The 17,201-nt window shown below is 42.3% G+C and overlaps 1 protein-coding gene across 3 annotated transcripts in view; it reads right to left on the bottom strand.

The window, feature by feature from the left end:
• The window catches only part of DNAJC24 (DnaJ heat shock protein family (Hsp40) member C24), a 72,617-nt gene that overhangs the window by 47,343 nt on the left and 8,073 nt on the right, over window positions 1-17,201 (bottom strand). The window contains exon 2 of one of the 3 annotated variants that reach the window (XM_072118589.1): window positions 16,792-16,915. The exons of 1 other annotated variant lie outside the window; for it this stretch is intronic. In XM_072118589.1, coding sequence (XP_071974690.1) covers window positions 16,792-16,867 — 76 coding nt within the window. In that variant the 5' untranslated portion in view covers window positions 16,868-16,915. Of the gene's footprint in view, window positions 1-16,791; window positions 16,916-17,201 lie in introns of those variants that run through there. One more of the 3 variants, XM_072118588.1, reaches the window with a different exon arrangement.

Raw genomic sequence — 17,201 nt, 5'->3', positions numbered from 1 at the left:
CCGTACTTGCTCTTGGGTACCCGGTATAAAGCTCAAAAAGAAGATACTTTTAAAACTACTAAAATTCAAGGCATTTTCCACCTTTTAGATGTTGGTGACCTATCCACTGGACATCAATTTCAGGATGGTGGTGGAACCGATGCTGATAAACTGCATTCCGCAGCATGGAGCTGGAACTACGACCTTGAATGAGCGATTCGAGTGTTTCCTGGTCATGCACGCCTTTCCCAAGGTCTCTGCCTCACTCTACTTTGACCTTTGAAGTCTATCAAATGGCGATACAACCGCATGACCGTCTTATTCGTCTCATGACCCTTCTGTAAGTATGGCTGCGTTTTCTTGTTCCGTACTTGATAAGAAGAAGATAAGATAAGAAGATAAGTTTAAAACTACTCTAATCAAACAAAAGAAAAATGTAAGGAATTTTCCGCCTTTTAGATCTTCATGACCTATCCATGGGACTGGTCATCAATTTCAGAACCAATGCCGAAAAACTGGATTTGGCTGCATGGAGCTGGAACTACGACCTTAAATGAGCGATTCTACCAAGTGTTTCCTGGCCATAAAAACCGTTGTCAAGGTCTCTTTGTCTCACGCTGAGGTGTTCCCAAAAGTCAAAAAACTATAGACTCGAAGTCTATCAAATTGCGATACAACCGCAATAAGGGTCTTATTATGCGTCTGATGACCCTTCCGTAAGTGTGGCTGTGTTTTTCTTGTACCGTACTTGCTCTTGGGTACCCGGTATAAATCTCAACAAGAAGATAAGTTTAAAACTACTCTAATCAAACAAAAGAAAAAAATTAAAGGAATTTTCCACCTTTTAGATCTTCACGCTTATCCATGGGACTGGTCATCAATTTTTAGAATGGTGGCGGAACCAATGCCGATTAACTGGATTTGGCTGCATGGAGCTGGAACTACGACCTTGAATGAGCGATTCTACCAAGTGTTTCCTGGCCATAAAAACCAAGGTCTCTTTGTCTCACGCTGAGGTGTTCTCAAAAGTTGAAAAACTCCTATGAAGGCTATCAAACAGCGATACAACCGGATGACCGTCTTATTATGCGTCTGATGACCCTTCCGTAAGTATGGCTGCGTTTTCTTGCTCTTGGGTACCCAGTATAAATCTCGACAAGAAGATAAGTTTAAAACTACTCTAATCAAACAAAAGAAAAATTAAAGGAATTTTCCACCTTTTAGATGTTTACGACCTATCCATGGGACTGGACATCAATTTCAGAACCGATGCCGATAAACTGGATTTGGCTGCATGGAGCTGGAACTACGACCTTGAATGATCGATTCTACCAAGTGTTTCCTGGCCAAGGTCTCCTTGTCTCATGCTTAGGTGTTCTGAAAAGTCGAAAACTTTGACCTTTGAAGTTCATCAAATAGCGACACAACCGCATAACCGTCATATTATGCACCTGCTGACCCTTCCCTAAGTACGGCTGAGGCAACCAGAACCGCAGCGGGGCAGATACATTTCACACGGTTTACTTTTCTATACAATTGTAGGTCATTAACACAACTCTCATTCCCGACCCCCATGTTATATTGTGATACGTCGGGTGACAGGCCGTCTAGCGTTTCATGCTACTTACGTTGCAGCTGGGAGACTTCTGATGAATAACCTCAATGTTTTCTGCGGAGTAATATAATTATTTCTGTTAAAATTCCTGATCTGACTGTTCCCGTTAAACTGGCATGATAAAAGGACATTCATTGCAGGCCATTAATTGCCTCACACTCCAATGTATAATCTGAATGAGCAAAAGGTGATAATTTGTAGGTTAAAATGTGTTAAGTAGTTGAAATTCAGTCTATTTAACTTAATTAAGCTATCTAATGAAAATGTCTCATTGGTGATTAGGCTGAAGTCACCTCTTGGTCTGAACATTGGTTTTAAGGATGCGGAAGGGAAACCGTAAGTCAATACATCCAGACAACTGACGAATCACCAAATGTTTCATATGGGCTTTGTTACTCCTGTGTTACTTGCCATGTGTTCACACTTTGGTATTTTGTGGATATTTGGATACATTTAGACTTGGGTCCTATAAAAAGGCGGGAGAGATGAAGAGCGCGTATAGGTTAGCAGAGTTTGGTTATCACAAATTGGTTTAGAAGTGTTAGCGTTGTGCTAATATTAGGCTCAACTCTAATTCAGGTTCATGTTTTTACATTTTGGGTGCTGCCACCGCGTAAATCGTCGGGACACAGTTGCTACACTGGTTGGGATATGGGGTAGTGGGGAAAAGCTAAGGGTGCCGGCTACACACCAAAATACATAGGAATCGGGTTGATGTCTTTATTACAAAGGTCATAGGGTCACGACATGTTTCGGTTATTTAGAAGAGGGAGGGTGTACATAAGGATAGCCTGGGTGTACAACTTCTTCAAACCCTAGGTAGGCCCTAATAGCCTCCAAATTGGTTGGCATGTTCTCTACCTTTGTGGCCCGGTATCGGGTTAGAGCCTGAGCCAAAGGATTCCCCCCTCACTCTTTCCGACAAGTCGTCTTATAATGGAATTTGTCAAATTGCTATTAACATTTTTTTCCCAACATACCCCAGTAAATATAAACCACACCAGTCACCAGAAGATATTAAAGGACTACCATATGTTCTCCGCAATACAGGACACCACTACAAAGCAAAGACCTTGAAAGGTTAAATTGTTCTAAAAAGTTGTCAAAGATTCTGATCAGTGGGATCCAGTCACTGTGACCCCTATAAAAATGACTAGAAAATAAAATGTTACTATTTCTTTTTCAAGTATAAAGGAATTTACTTCTCCTTTGATCCCGCCTTATCTTCCCTACTTTGATCCCAATTTGCTTTTCATTCTGAGATATCTTCTGAATTTTGTCTTGCTACCAACATGCACAGCAGCACAATATTGCACCATATCCAAGGCAGGGCTGAGGAAGGAAGTGGTGGTTCAAGAACACAGCATAGAGGCCACACCATGTCAAGTTCAAGAGATCGACTCTTCAGTTAGGGAAGTAACCCTAGTGTCCAGTTGGCTTAACATTGCATCATATCCGAGTTGAGTAAGACCGTGGTAGTGGAAGGGCCAGGGCAACTGGATAGCACTGCAGAGAGGCCATACCATGCTAATGTACCAAGGCCAAGAAATCTAACTCTTCAGTCTGGAAATTGACCCTAGTGTCCAATTGGCTGACCGTTGTACCATATACGAGACTGGCCTGAGTAAGATGGTGGTAGTGCAAGAAGCCAGGGCAACTGGGTAACACAGCATAGAGGCCATACCATGCCAAGGCCGGGAGACCCGACTCATCAGTTAGGGAAGTAACCTTAGCGTCCAGTTGGCTGAAAGTTGCACCATATCCTAGGCAAGTTTGAGTAAGACAGTGGTAGTGCAAGTGCCAGGGCAACCGGGTAGCCCTGCAGAGAGGCCACACCATGCCAATGTGCCAAGGCCAAGAGACCTAACTCTTCAGTTTGGGAAGTAACCCTAGTGTCCAGTTGGCTGACTGTTGCACCATATCTGAGGCTGGGCTGAGCAAGACTGTGGTAGTGTAAGAAGCCAGGGCAACTAGGTAACATAGAGGCCGGGAGACCCAACTTGTCATTTAGGGAAGTACCTTGTCAGTTGAACCATATTGGAAAATCTATAATAAAATCCATTTACCTGGTGTTGGGTCTTTTATCCCTTTCCTTAGGCACTTTAAAATCTGGACCAAGGTTCCTTGAGTCCACCATATAAAATTATGTTTGGGGTCCATTATTTTCTAGAAAACCCATTGTAGCCTCCAATGTTTGATTATGCTTTAACGGACCTTAGAGGATCATCACTGACTTAGGGTCTCAGCCCACCAGAGGATCGCCTGGTACTCCAATGGACCTGTCCAAACCTGGACGCCCACTATTCCGTTGTAGGTTTATATAAACAAATGACTAGTTATATTTAATATTTTCCTGCAAATATGTCCATTAATCTGCTCACTCCAAGATAAATAATAATAGTAGGGTACAATAGTGTAATAATCTGCCATTATCTTACATTACTAAATAAACAGCGGATAGTATAATAACGTATTCATGTGTATGGACCCTTATGAATCCCGATCTCTGCCACTAGAAAGAGCAACTATCAGTGGAAAACAAAAGATATAAATATATATTAGCAACTAGACAGCAATTATGACCTGCCATCTAACTGTTAATTGACTTTGTTACCATTTAATTGCCACCACAAAAGGGTATGAAGTTGTGATGTGGAGATAAGGTGTCAGGACATAGGTGAGATGTTGTGGTCATACGAAGGGGCTGCCAATCACATGACATGGATTCTCGCACATAGGGGGAAAAAAATGGCAGCCGCAAGAGACGGAGGTTTCCAAATCTTCTTGTCAGTATCGTGACACTGTTGGGGATAAATACATTTTTATAGAGAAGTTTTCTATAATCCTATCACTTATTGTACGGGCAGCACGGCGGCTCAGTGGTTAGCATTACAGCCTTGCAGCAAAGACTTTGTATGCTCTCTCCTTGTTTGCATGGGTTTCCTCCGGGTCCTCCGGTTTCCTCCCACACTCCAAAACATACTGGTAGGTTGTTTAGATTGTGAGCCCCATGGGGACAGGGACCAATTTGACATGCTTTGTGCAGCACTGCGTAATCTGTGTGCACTATATAAATAAAGAATTATTATATACCAAAAATTCAGCCCATATTTGCCTAATTTATGAAAACACGTTCTGTTCTGGCAGTAACGACTGCTAAAGCAATGGGTCACATCTGAAGCGACGGAAGAGCTTTTCTTAGCCCAGTGACTGGGCCCATGGAAGGAGACTACTAAAATAATATTCCCTATATACAGCTAGAAGAACACAGGAGATTTTGCTCCCTATCTATGTCCTACACAGAGGCAGAATGGAGCATATTATACAGCAGACCTGAACAGTGTTGTTGTGAATTAAGCTCTGAAATGAAAAAGTTAGTTCATAACTGCAAACTCCTGCTCACCCTCTCCCCCCCATAGACTTCTATGTAGAGCTATAATCTGATCCATCCATGAGCTGACAACCCTTTATACCCCCCAAAATGAATTCAGCAGGAAATTTAGCATAAATGAAGCTTTAAGGAGTGGAAGGGTGGGGTTTGTGACATCTTTTATCTTTGGTCATACTTACTGACCTTTATAATAACTTGATGTACCAGTCACAAATTCTCTACAACTGTCTTGAGTGTTCTGTCATTAACAGATCAAAAAAATCTACCTCATTGTCTTCAAAATTAATTTTTAAAAAACATTTTTAAAAAGTTATAAAAATGACCATTCTTTCTATTTATTTCTGCAATAGTGTCTGTGTAGTGTTCCCCTTTAGTAATTTTTGGTAGGGGACAGGTACATACCTTCCAACTTTTTAATTAAAAAAAGAGAAAGCTGCGGGATGTGGGAATTTTTTTTTATTGCTACACCTAGTGGACCCACACTTACCCCAATCTTATTGGGGGAGATTTATCAGAAGTGTCTGAGGTAAAACTGGTCTATTTGCCCAGGGAAACCAATCAGAGCTCAGCTTTAATTTTATAAACAGCTGTGGGAAAATTAAAGCTGAGCTCTGATTGGTTTCCTTGGCAAACAAGAACAGTTCTGCTCTCAGACACTTCTAATCAATCTCCCCCATTGACTTTCACACTGTTGGACGCCATCTCCCTTTGACACCCCACTATGTCTCTCTTCCTGTGCCACACCCACACATTTTAATTCTCCCTAACCCTGTTTAAATGCCCCTTCCTGTGACCACCACTTCATAATGCCATCTGGCTTTTGACCCCCCCTCCCCCCACACTTATTGTGCCCCCTTTTGTAGACCTCCTACTCATACCCCACTGATTTCTAATGTCTCCTTTGGTTACTCCCCCCTCCAATTTTTACTGCCTTCCTTGAAACCCCACTTAGACATAAATCTCTGCATTGAATAGATCCTCAACCCCTCTCCTCTGCTCAGAGTAAAAGCTGTAGCCAGATTTCAGCTCCTCTCTGCTCAAAGTAAAAGCTGTAGGTGGCCTTTGACTGAATACTATAGCAGTTACTCAAAGAGGGGAGGCAGCTCAGTGCACAGAGCACAGTATGTAAGGACACTCCCATCATGTACTTGGAGAAGCTACAACGGTTTTTTTTCACAGTCCTGCTGTTACTAACAACATGCACAAACCTATTATTGAACAGCTCTGGTGGACCAATACCTAATATTTACAGTTTCCAATCAGAACTGCTTGCAGACCGTCTTTAATCCACATGTTTATTAAAGAGGGTGGAATTTTTTTTATTGTTTGCCCTAGGTGGTGTAAAAATAAGAAAGAACTTATATTAAGATCGGTCCACAAATCACCTCCCATCTATTTTGGTATACAGAGGTGCAGCCTAGTACAGCATAGTCGTGATGGGCGGTCCTAGAGCAAATGGCTTGACACCACCCACTTGACCATCAATAGTAGTGATGGGAGTGGCCACCATGGACCGGAGAGGGGTAAGTATTAGTTATTTATTCTTTCTACACCACTTCAGAAATTGAAAATAAATTAAAAACACATCCTGGACAACCCCTTTAATAATTTTTTACATCAATTCTATATCTTGTTCTATTCTTAACAGGTTTCTCCTCCTGTAGATTTTCTGTTTTTGAGAATTTCAACAGTTTTTCACCCAAGACGTTTCACAAAAAAAGCTCCCGAAATGCTCTTTTTTTTTTTTTTTTTAATTTTAGGAGCGAACGTGCCTCCAAAGTGTGCGGCAGGCATCACCTCGCGCTCGTCTCTTATTAGCGATTTCTTTAATTAGTTTTCTTAGTGATAGATAGTTAAAGTAGCAGACAAGTGACAGATTGTTTGTCTTTAATGATTTTCTTGTTTCGGGGCCCATTACAAAGCAATTAGAAATCTGACAGCGGTTTCACTCTGCATTACTGATCATCTCAAGTGATGAGAAATGAGAGGTGATGAATATTAATTGTATATTTTCATATGATTATCATAAATTATTACCTTGTCTAATGTGATGCAGGTGAACACTGGAGCAAAGGAGTAAAACGCAGTCAGATATGTTAATTCGAGACTTTTACGAGAATGCGTTTCTACCGCGTAGTATCTCTCTACGTGGAGGATTTGGGATTTTTTTTGTCTTTCTGTTTAACAAAAAAAAAGTCGGTTTGGCGGTGTCTTTTTTTTTTTTTTTCGAGATTTGACTACGCCGGTAATTGGGAATTTTAAGGATAATTTTATTAATGGAGGTAAAATGACACCTGCTATTGTTAATGGCTTCCCGGAGCACATTAGACACGCCGTGACGCTGATAGTAAAATAAGGAGAACGCAAATGGGACCCGGCGCGCGCACGCTCACGCTGTCAGGCATTAAGAATACAATGGCGTTTTATTTTAACACACATTTACTGTTTTCTAAGTATTTAGCAAGTGTTTTTCAGGATGTGTCTGACCTACATTCGATCAACCGGAACATTGCAGGGAAGCGGAGGAAAAACTTCCTTTCCATATTATGAATGTATTTTAGAGAAGCGTGTACAGACGAGGGACTCAAAACCCAGTCAATTGCAAATATCCTTCTTTTTAAAGTACATATACCATATATACTCGAGTATAAGCCCACCCGTAACGTAAGCCGAGGCTCCTACTTTTACCACAAAAAACTGGGAAAACTTATTTACTCAAGTATAAGCCTAGGGTGGGAATAGCACTGGTCACAGCCTCCCCCCAGTATATAGCTATTTGGCCCAATGCCCCCAATATACGGCCAGCCTCAGTTTGCCCCTGTAATACAGCCTCCGTTGGCCCCCGTAATACAGCCTCAGTTTGCCCCCAGTATACAGCCTCAGTTTGCCCCCCTAATACAGCCTCAGTTTGCCCCCAGTATACACCCTCAGTTTGCCCCCAGTTTACAGCCCCAGTTGGCCCCAGTATACAGCCTCAGTTTGCCCCAAGTATACAGCCTCAGTTTGCCCCTGTAATACAGCCTCAGTTTGCCCCCAGTATACAGCCTCAGTTTGCCCCCAGTATACAGCCTCAGTTTGCCCCCAGTATACCGCCTAAGTTTGCCCCCAGTATACAGCTTGTTTGTCCCCAGTATACACCCTCAGTTTGCCCCCAGTTTACAGCCCCAGTTGGCCCCAGTATACAGCCTCAGTTTGCCCTAAGTATACCGCCTCAGTTTGCCCCCAGTTTACAGCCTCAGTTTGCCCCCAGTATACAGCCTCAGTTTGCCCCCAGTGTACAGCCTCAGTTTGCCCCCAGTATACAGCCTCAGTTTGCCCCCAGTATACCGCCTCAGTTTGCCCCCAGTATACAGCCTCAGTTTGCCCCCAGTATACAGCCAACCCCAGTTTGCTCAAGTCATAAAAAAAGAAAGTTAACAACTCACCTTTCCAGCGCCCCCTGCAGGTCTTCTCTTCCATCAGTCTGGCTGCGGAAGGTCATTCCGGAGCACAGCTCTGACGTCAGCATTGTGTGTCTGGCTGCCGGCATTCACCTCGGCCCACATAGCCTCTTAGTCAGCGTCAGACTAGGGTTCCTTAGCCCCACCAGATAATATTAACTTGAGGGCCCACCCTCCATCAACACCTAGGAAATAGAACCTACTGGAAGTAGCACCCTGATTAACCTGTGGGCCCAGATATTGGCTAAGATCTTGGGCCCATCAGAGGATCCTTTGTACTCTGGTGGGCCAGACCTACACTGCTCTTAGTACATCGGGTGCATCATGTGGGGAGTTTTATGACTAGCGCAAGATTAATGGGAACCTGTCATCAACAATTGGTCTAAGAAACTACTACTAGTATACTATCAGGAGGTGTATCACCTTCAAGTTTTTGTTTCTTTCATGGTCCAATATGGTGGCATCATCCAAAAAAAAAAGTCAAGGAGGCCTCCTCCTCTGTGACTTGATGTATCGGACTTCAGGAGATCCGTCGCTGGATTAGGGACCTTCAATTACAGTGAAGGAGGCTTTCTGAGGAAGAGAGAGCTTGACTTCAGTGTTAAAATCTCCGCCTCCGTGACTTTATAAAACCAATTTACAGTACATCTTACTTCAAAGTTGATTTTCTGAACCATCCCACCACACTGGGTCATGAAAGGAACATTATCTGGAAGGTGTTGGCAACATTCTGGTAGTGGTTTATTAGGTCAATTTCTCTAAGGTGCAATATTTGGTGAAGATTAATTCCTTCCAATAAAAACAACTTTAGTTTAGTTTAATATTTTTTTCTTCCTACCTTCCAAGAACCGTAACTTTATTTTCCATCACCATATAACAATAGGAGGGTCTATTTTTTTTCAGAAGTTGTATTTTGTAGTGGCGCCATTTAAATTGTTACAGAATGTGGTAAGACAAAAAGTTGATGGAGCAAATATATTTTAAAATAAACTAAAAGGCCTACGGAGTCTTCAACGTCCCCATTCACTATCTAGGTCAGTGGTGGCGAACCTATGGCACGGGTGCCAGAGGTGGCACTCAGAGCCCTTTCTATGGACACTCAGGCCATCAGCCCAGGACAGAGTTCACCAAACACTGAATCTTCCTGCAGTTAAGAGATGCTGCTCTCAGCGCTATTCAACACTTCACTGGCTGTTTGGAACTGCAGGAAAAGTGAGAAGGTTTTGACAGAACTGTCCTTCCAAGGATATTTGTTAACTTGACGTTGTTGACCGTGATGATCCTTAGCATTATTATATTTTATAGCTAGGAAAATCCCTTTAAAAGTAGAGTCAGATCATTAGCACGCCAAATCCAAGCTCTCTGATTTCACAGGTCAACGAGATGACATTGGACTATGGAGGACGTGGGCAACAAGCAAAGTATGAACCCCATGTCATTTTACACTTTTAATTTTTTTCCCATAGTACCTTGTAATTTAGAGGTGTGGAATATGATTGTTATCTCTGTGTTGTCCCAGGCAGTGAAAGGGCCTATTGGATATTTTTGGTATTCTAGGACCAAAAAATGGTTAATAATTGTTCGCTTTTACTTCCTATAAAATAGACCATGATCCTTTAGTTAAGAAGTTGGACAGTCTAAGTTTGAGAAATTATGGGCCCCTTGGCTTGATGAACCGGGACTGGTGTCAGGAACTCTTTTGAGGGATATGATAGGATTGGGGGGAAGTAACCCTACTGTATAAATGTGATTGTTTGTATTGCCGAGACATCTGTATTTGTATTACTTCTTCATTGGTGGTTTTTTTTTTTGTTTTTTTTTGTTGTTTTTTTGGTATATACCCTTTCACCCTGCAAGGTGGATATTGGGGCAGATTTACTTACCCGGTCCATTCGCGATCCAGCGGCGCGTTCTCTGCGCTGGATTCAGGTCTGGCCGGGATTTAATAAGGTAGTTCCTCTGCCGTCCACCAGGTGGCGCTGCTGCGCTGAAAAGCATCTGAACGCGCCGGAATTCACCGAGGCCGGCTGAGTGAAGGTAAGCACGTCCCGAGCGACACATTTTCCGTTTTTAAATGCGGCGGTTTTTCCGAATACGTCGGGTTTTCGTTCGGCCACGCCCCCCGATTTCCGTCGCACGCATGTCGGCGCCGATGCGTCACAATCTGATCGCGTGCGCCAAAATCCCGGGGCAATACAGGGGAAATCGGCGCATATCGGAAATATTTGGGTAACGCGTCGGGACATTAGTAAATGACCCCCATTATATTTGCATGTTTTTGTATTTTTGTTATGAAAAAACTTAATAAAAAGGATCTGATTTAAAAAAAGAAGTTGGGCAGGTTTGTTTTTTTTATTTTCGGGGATATATATAGGGGCTTACAACATGTTCTAAACTGATAAAACAATACAAAAAAAAGGTGTAAAAATCTAAAAGAGACAAGTGATTATGATTTTGACAATTTATGTCATTGCCTTTGTAATTTTTGGTATGATTTTTTTATTTTTTTTTTCAAAGAAAGTAAATATATTTGTTGGATAAAAAACATTCTCACTTAAAAGTGCGCAAAATGTAATCACAGCAAAAAAAAAAAAAAAAGTTAAAAAAAAAAAAACATTAAGCGTGATTGCTTCACACAGTAACACTTTCCATAATAACTAACAGTTATTATAGGAGCGCAGTGGACCATGCGGATGTTGACATGACAATATCACACAGTGATGAACCTACAATGAGAAGAACGGGCTGACGGATTGGTAAATATGGGGAGATGACAATTCTGCAGACAATACACGCGCTGTATGGGGACAATGAGGAATAAAGATGGAGGACAATACATAAAGTTAATAAAGAAAACTACTGGAACATAGTGTCCTGATACTGGCGGGGGGGGGGGGGGGGGGGGGGGTTCTATATAAAGCGTCCTACAAAGTGTGAAAAGAATATAAATTATGTAGACAGCGTACAATGGAAGTAACATCTTATCCATGGGGGCGCATGGTATGTGGAGATTCTATGCCCCTGTGTAATGGGCAGTATATTTGCCGAAATACAAATATTGCAATTGCTAAAGGGGTTTTCCAGGAATTCTTAAAAATCCTGTTGGGTCAGGGCCAAATTGTTTGGTATCCTTGCCTAGGGGTGCACCAGCCATGAGGCGAGTTGAGCCTCTTGCCTCATACAGCACCACCTGCAGCAAGATGGAGAGCAGCATCAGGAGCACAGTCCCCTGCTATAATGTTACAAACCACTTACCATATAAGCCTAGTTTTTCAGCACAAAAAAGTGCTGAAAACCCAAACTTGGCTTATACTTGAGTAAAAAAAACCTCTCCTTTCTGGGTTCCCCCGCTGCTGGCTATATACTGGGGCAGTGGGCTGGCTATATACTGGGGCAGGGGGCTGGCTATATACTGGGGGGCAGGTGCTGGCTATATACTGTGGGGCAGGGTCCGGCAGGTTATATACTGGGGAGGCTGTGACCAATGCATTATACTCGAGTCAATAGGTTTTCCCAGGTTTTTGTCGTAAAATTAGGGGGTCGGCTTTTACTTGAGTATATACAGTAAATCTTCCCCTAAATATTATATTTATCAGAGCAGAACTGTTCTAGTTGCCCATGGCAACCAATCAGAGCTCAGCTTTTACTTTCCCACAGCTGTTTTAAAAAATTAAAACTGAGCTCTGATTGGTTGCCATGGGCAGCTAGAGCTGTTCAGCTCCAAGACACTTAAATCTAATATAGATAAATCCTCCCCTCGAATGGAGAACACACTTACTAAAAATAAACCTAACAAATTACTACCAGAGGGCGGCGCCTTTCTATAGTTTGCCTCAGGTCGCAGAGAGTTTAGGTTCACCCCTGCCCTTGCCCTGCCTGGAAGTTCACAGGGGTCACAGGATCCACTACTACCAATGTATGGTCTCTTTCCATACATTGACCAAATATTGACCAAAACAGGTCCCATGACTCCCTCAGAACTTCCGGTACGACCGAAAGCTCAAAGTATTGGAATCAGGAGCCGGAGCATGGTAAGTACAAAGTACTTAATGCTTAAAGGACACCTGTCATCAGGTCTCTGCCACTAGTCCTGTCACCTCTTCCTGTTGGAGCAGCTCACAAGGATCCCATCCCAGCCTTTATCTAGTTATTTCATACATTAATCATTATAAAATCATCTATTCTTTATCATGTAAATGAGGCTGGTCACATGGTCAGAGGCAGTGATGTCACCCCTGTTCCCCCTCCCCTCTCCTCCCCCTGCTCATGTCTGTGTGTAATGTATAGTAAAGCATTGCTAGTGTGTGTGCTGCATCTGCTGACATGCTGCATCCTCCTAATATACAGGTGAGAGACAGACATCAGCTACACATGAATCTGACATGTTCTGCTGTAACATGGCTGCATGGAGCTGCTGTATCCCTCCTATACACACACACAGAGGCTGCAGGGGGCGTGGCCACCAGCACCAGGAAGCACATCATTATACAGCCTCACATCATTACACAGGCTATCAGTCAAGCACTGGGGGTGTGGCTGTGCCTCCCACTCATGAATAAGCTGGACAGCTTGAATATGCTAATGACTCATTGGACATTTCACAGGTCATTTGCATACAGCTTTAGGACCTCATTGCTTAGGTTTAGAGGCATGTAGAGGGACAATGAAGGGATAGAGACAATGCTTTCTAATGGCAGTTTATGAAAATCTATTTAGATTAGAGGGGTTATTTTGCATGACGGGTTCTCTTTAAAGGCCATCTACCACCAGGATGAAGGATTGTAGACCAAGCACACATTCCTCTGGCAGGATCTGCTCTTCTTTTAGCTTTTTATGCTCTTGTTTTTAAGAAAAGAGGCTTTTAAAATTATGCAAATGAGCCTGAGGGGCTCCAGGCTCAATTAACACCTACAGTTAGGGCCAGAAATATTTGGACAGTGACACAAGTTTTGTTATTTTAGCTGTTTACAAAAACATGTTCAGAAATACAATTATATATATAATATGGGCTGAAAGTGCACACTCCCAGGTGCAATATGAAAGTTTCCACATCCAAATCGGATGGAATCATAGTTCTGTAATGCATCGCCTCCTCTTTTTCAAGGGACCAAAAGTAATTGGACAATGGACTCTAAGGGCTGCAATTAACTCTGAAGGCGCCTCCCTCATTAACCTGTAATCAATGAAGTAGTTAAAAGGTCTGATTCCAGGTTGATTCCAGGTGTGTGGTTTTGCATTTGTAAGCTGTTGCTGTGACCAGACAACATGCGGTCAAAGGAACTCTCAATTGAGGTGAAGCAGAACATCCTGAGGCTAAAAAAAAAAAAAAAAAAATCCATCAGAGAGATGGCAGACATGCTTGGAGTAACAAAATCAACAGTCGGGTACATTCTGAGAAAAAAGGAATTGACTGGTGAGCTTGGGAACTCAAAAAGGCCTGGGCGTCCACGGATGACAACAGTGGTGGATGATCGCCGCATACTTTCTTTGGTGAAGAAGAACCCGTTCACAACATCAACTGAAGTCCAGAACACTCTCAGTGAAGTCCAGAACACTCTCAGTGAAGTCGGTGTATCTGTCTCTAAGACAACAGTAAAGAGAAGACTCCATGAAAGTAAATACAAAGGGTTCACATCTAGATGCAAACCATTCATCAATTCCAAAAGTAGACAGGCCAGAGTTAAATTTGCCGAAAAACACCTCAAGAAGCCAGCTGAGTTCTGGAAAAGTATTCTATGGACAGATGAGACAAAGATCAACCTGTACCAGATGATGGGAAGAAAAAAGTTTGTAGAAGAAAGGGAACGGCACATGATCCAAGGCACACCACATCCTCTGTAAAACATGGTGGAGGCAGCGTGATGGCATGGGCATGTATGGCTTTCAATGGCACTGGGTCACTTGTGTTTATTGATGACATAACAGCAGACAAGAGTAGCCGGATGAATTCTGAAGTGTACCGGGATATACTTCCAGCCCAGATTCAGCCAAATGCTGCAAAGTTGATCGGACGGCGCTTCATAGTACAGATGGACAACGACCCCAAGCATACAGCCAAAGCTACCCAGGAGTTCATGAGTGCAAAAAAGTGGAACATTCTGCAATGGCCAAGTCAATCACCAGATCTTAACCCAATTGAGCATGCATTTCACTTGCTCAAATCCAGACTTAAGACGGAAAGACCCACAAACAAGCATGACCTGAAGGCTGCGGCTGTAAAGGCCTGGCAAAGCATTAAGAAGAAGGAAACCCAGCATTTGGTGATGTCCATGGGTTCCAGACTTAAAGAGGACCTGTCACCTAAATTTTCAGCACTAGGAGCCCTTAGCCACGCCCTAACCCCGCCTCTCATGAATACGTCGGACAGCTTTGCTAGCTATCCGACAATTACACTATACCCTGCCGCAGTGTTAGATAGCGTTACTGGAGGTCTCCGGTAACGCTATCACTCTAACACTGCGGCGTTTGATCAAGCACTAGGAGCTGCTTACTTTTGTAAGCAGCTCCTAGTGCCGATAAATTGGGTGACAGGTCCTCTTTAAGGCAGTGATTGCCTCCAAAGGATTCGCAACAAAACATTGAAAATAAAAATATTGGGGGTCATTTACTAACGGCCCGATTCGCGTTTTCCCGACGTGTTACCCGAATATTTCCGATTTGCGCCGCTTGTACATGAATTGCCCCGGGTTTTTGGCGCACGCGATCGGATTGTGGCGTATCGGGGCCGGCATGCGCGCGACAGAAATGGGGGGGGCGTGGCCGAACGAAAACCCGACGTATTCGGAAAAACCGCCGCATTTAAAAACCGAAATGTGTCGCTTGGGAAGCGCTCACCTTCACCTGCTATGGGATGGTGCATTCCGGGGCGTTAAGATTATTTTCGGCGCAGCAGCGCCACCTGGTGGACGGCGGAGGAACTACCTTCTTAAATCCCAGCCGGACCCGAATCCTGTGCAGAGAACGCGCCGCTGGATCGCGAATGGGCCGGGTAAGTAAATGTGCCCCATTTTGTTTGGGTTATGTTTATTTGTCCAATTACTTTTGAGCTCCTAAAATGTGGAGTGTTTGTAAAGAAATGTGTACAATTCCTACATTTTCTGTCAGATATTTTTGTTCAACCATTATATAGTATAATATACAAAGTATCATAGCATATATACAAAGATAAGATTCCGCATCAGAATCCGCATCAAAATGTGCAATAAATCAATAAAACATCAAAGATCAAATAAATCAGCATTTTGAAAATCTTGTTTTTTTAAATTGTAACTTTATTAAATTCAGATTTTTCACACAGAAATCCAGAATCTGGACGGTGTGCAGGAAACCTCATAGTACATGCACATGATTGGACCATGACCAATAAGAAAAGATTTACATTTTAATAGATTTCAACAATATGCCAATTTTATAGGAAAAAAGGTGTATGAACACGAAGGTCAACTTATTCCTTGTTGTAAGTCCCATTGATGACTGGCAGCTCAAAAACCTGCATCTAGAATTGATGTCGATTTGCTAATGCAGATTTTTTTCCTACTAAATTCACATGAAAACATATATTAATGAGAATATTTGTCCCCGAAGAGGAGATTCAGGTACTACATACAGCTCTAGTAACACATAAAAGAATATAATACAATAAAAAATATAAAAACAAATAGAACACAATCCGCCAAGTCCTCTATCGTACACCAGATTATAAATTAACCATTGCAATCGCTGATGGTACAAATGTGTTTCGGACGTTACCCTTCAATTTTCTTAAAGGGAACCTGTCACCACATTTTTCACATATACAGCTAGTGACAGGTTCCCATAGAGCCCTAATAACTAAATGGGGAACACCCTTGTTTTAGCGAAAAAATTGTTGTAGCATAATATGTATATAATGGTGAACATCCTCCATTTTTTAGTGTGTCAGGTCGGATGATGGGGCCCCCTGACACTGTGGGCCCCATAGCAGCCGCTATGGCTGATTCCATGGTAGTTACATTCCTGCCATGTCGGTTGAGAACGGTAACATCCCGATGGGCATGGACGATGGGCAAGTCACACTTCCATCAGAAACTTTGTTGCTCCTCATGTACACACAATGGACTACGGCAAAAGTTTTTTGGTGTATTCTAAGGTCATTTTAGGGCTTTTATTTTCAGATCTTGCCCCAGATGGCTGCGACTTTGTGTGGAATTATAAAATCACCTATTAGTAAGATTTCTGTCTTTCCCTATACATGTAATTAAAACAAGACGAGGACGTGATGCTAATGACTTTGTGTTTTTTATGCGCTTTCCCCCATCCACTACATTGGTGGGTAATTATAAAAATGGAAAGGACGGAATGTAGAACAGCAGAGATCAGGAACGTACCTTTTGCAGATGTTTTTTTCTGCTTAGTTAGGTAAATGTTAAATCTAAAAGGTGCAATTTTTCCAGCGGTTGACATACTTCATCAATCCTAATTTGTGAAATTGTTCATTCGCTGTTTCCAAGTCTGTACGAAAAAAATATGTTCATCTGATTAACTTTTCAGCAAGAAAAATATTTTACCCTTTCAATCCCGAGACTTGTGTGCATGGATTCATCACTCTAATGGGCCTTGCATGACTGCTCCCCAGACGGGTATAATTAAAATTATAATTATATTCTTTTTTAATATATTTTTATATTTCTTATTTTTTTTAACATTTTGGGTCATTTTTTTTGGTCCCTTTTTTAATCTTAGAATTTGTATTCATCACTTATGCGTAATCTAAAATGTTTTAATTATAAACAATTTG

The sequence above is a fragment of the Engystomops pustulosus genome, chromosome 7 (assembly GCF_040894005.1).
Source record: "Engystomops pustulosus chromosome 7, aEngPut4.maternal, whole genome shotgun sequence".
Taxonomy (NCBI): domain Eukaryota; kingdom Metazoa; phylum Chordata; class Amphibia; order Anura; family Leptodactylidae; genus Engystomops; species Engystomops pustulosus.
The sequence above is the reverse complement of the archived record's forward strand: the minus strand, read 5'-3'. Positions and strand labels throughout refer to the sequence as shown.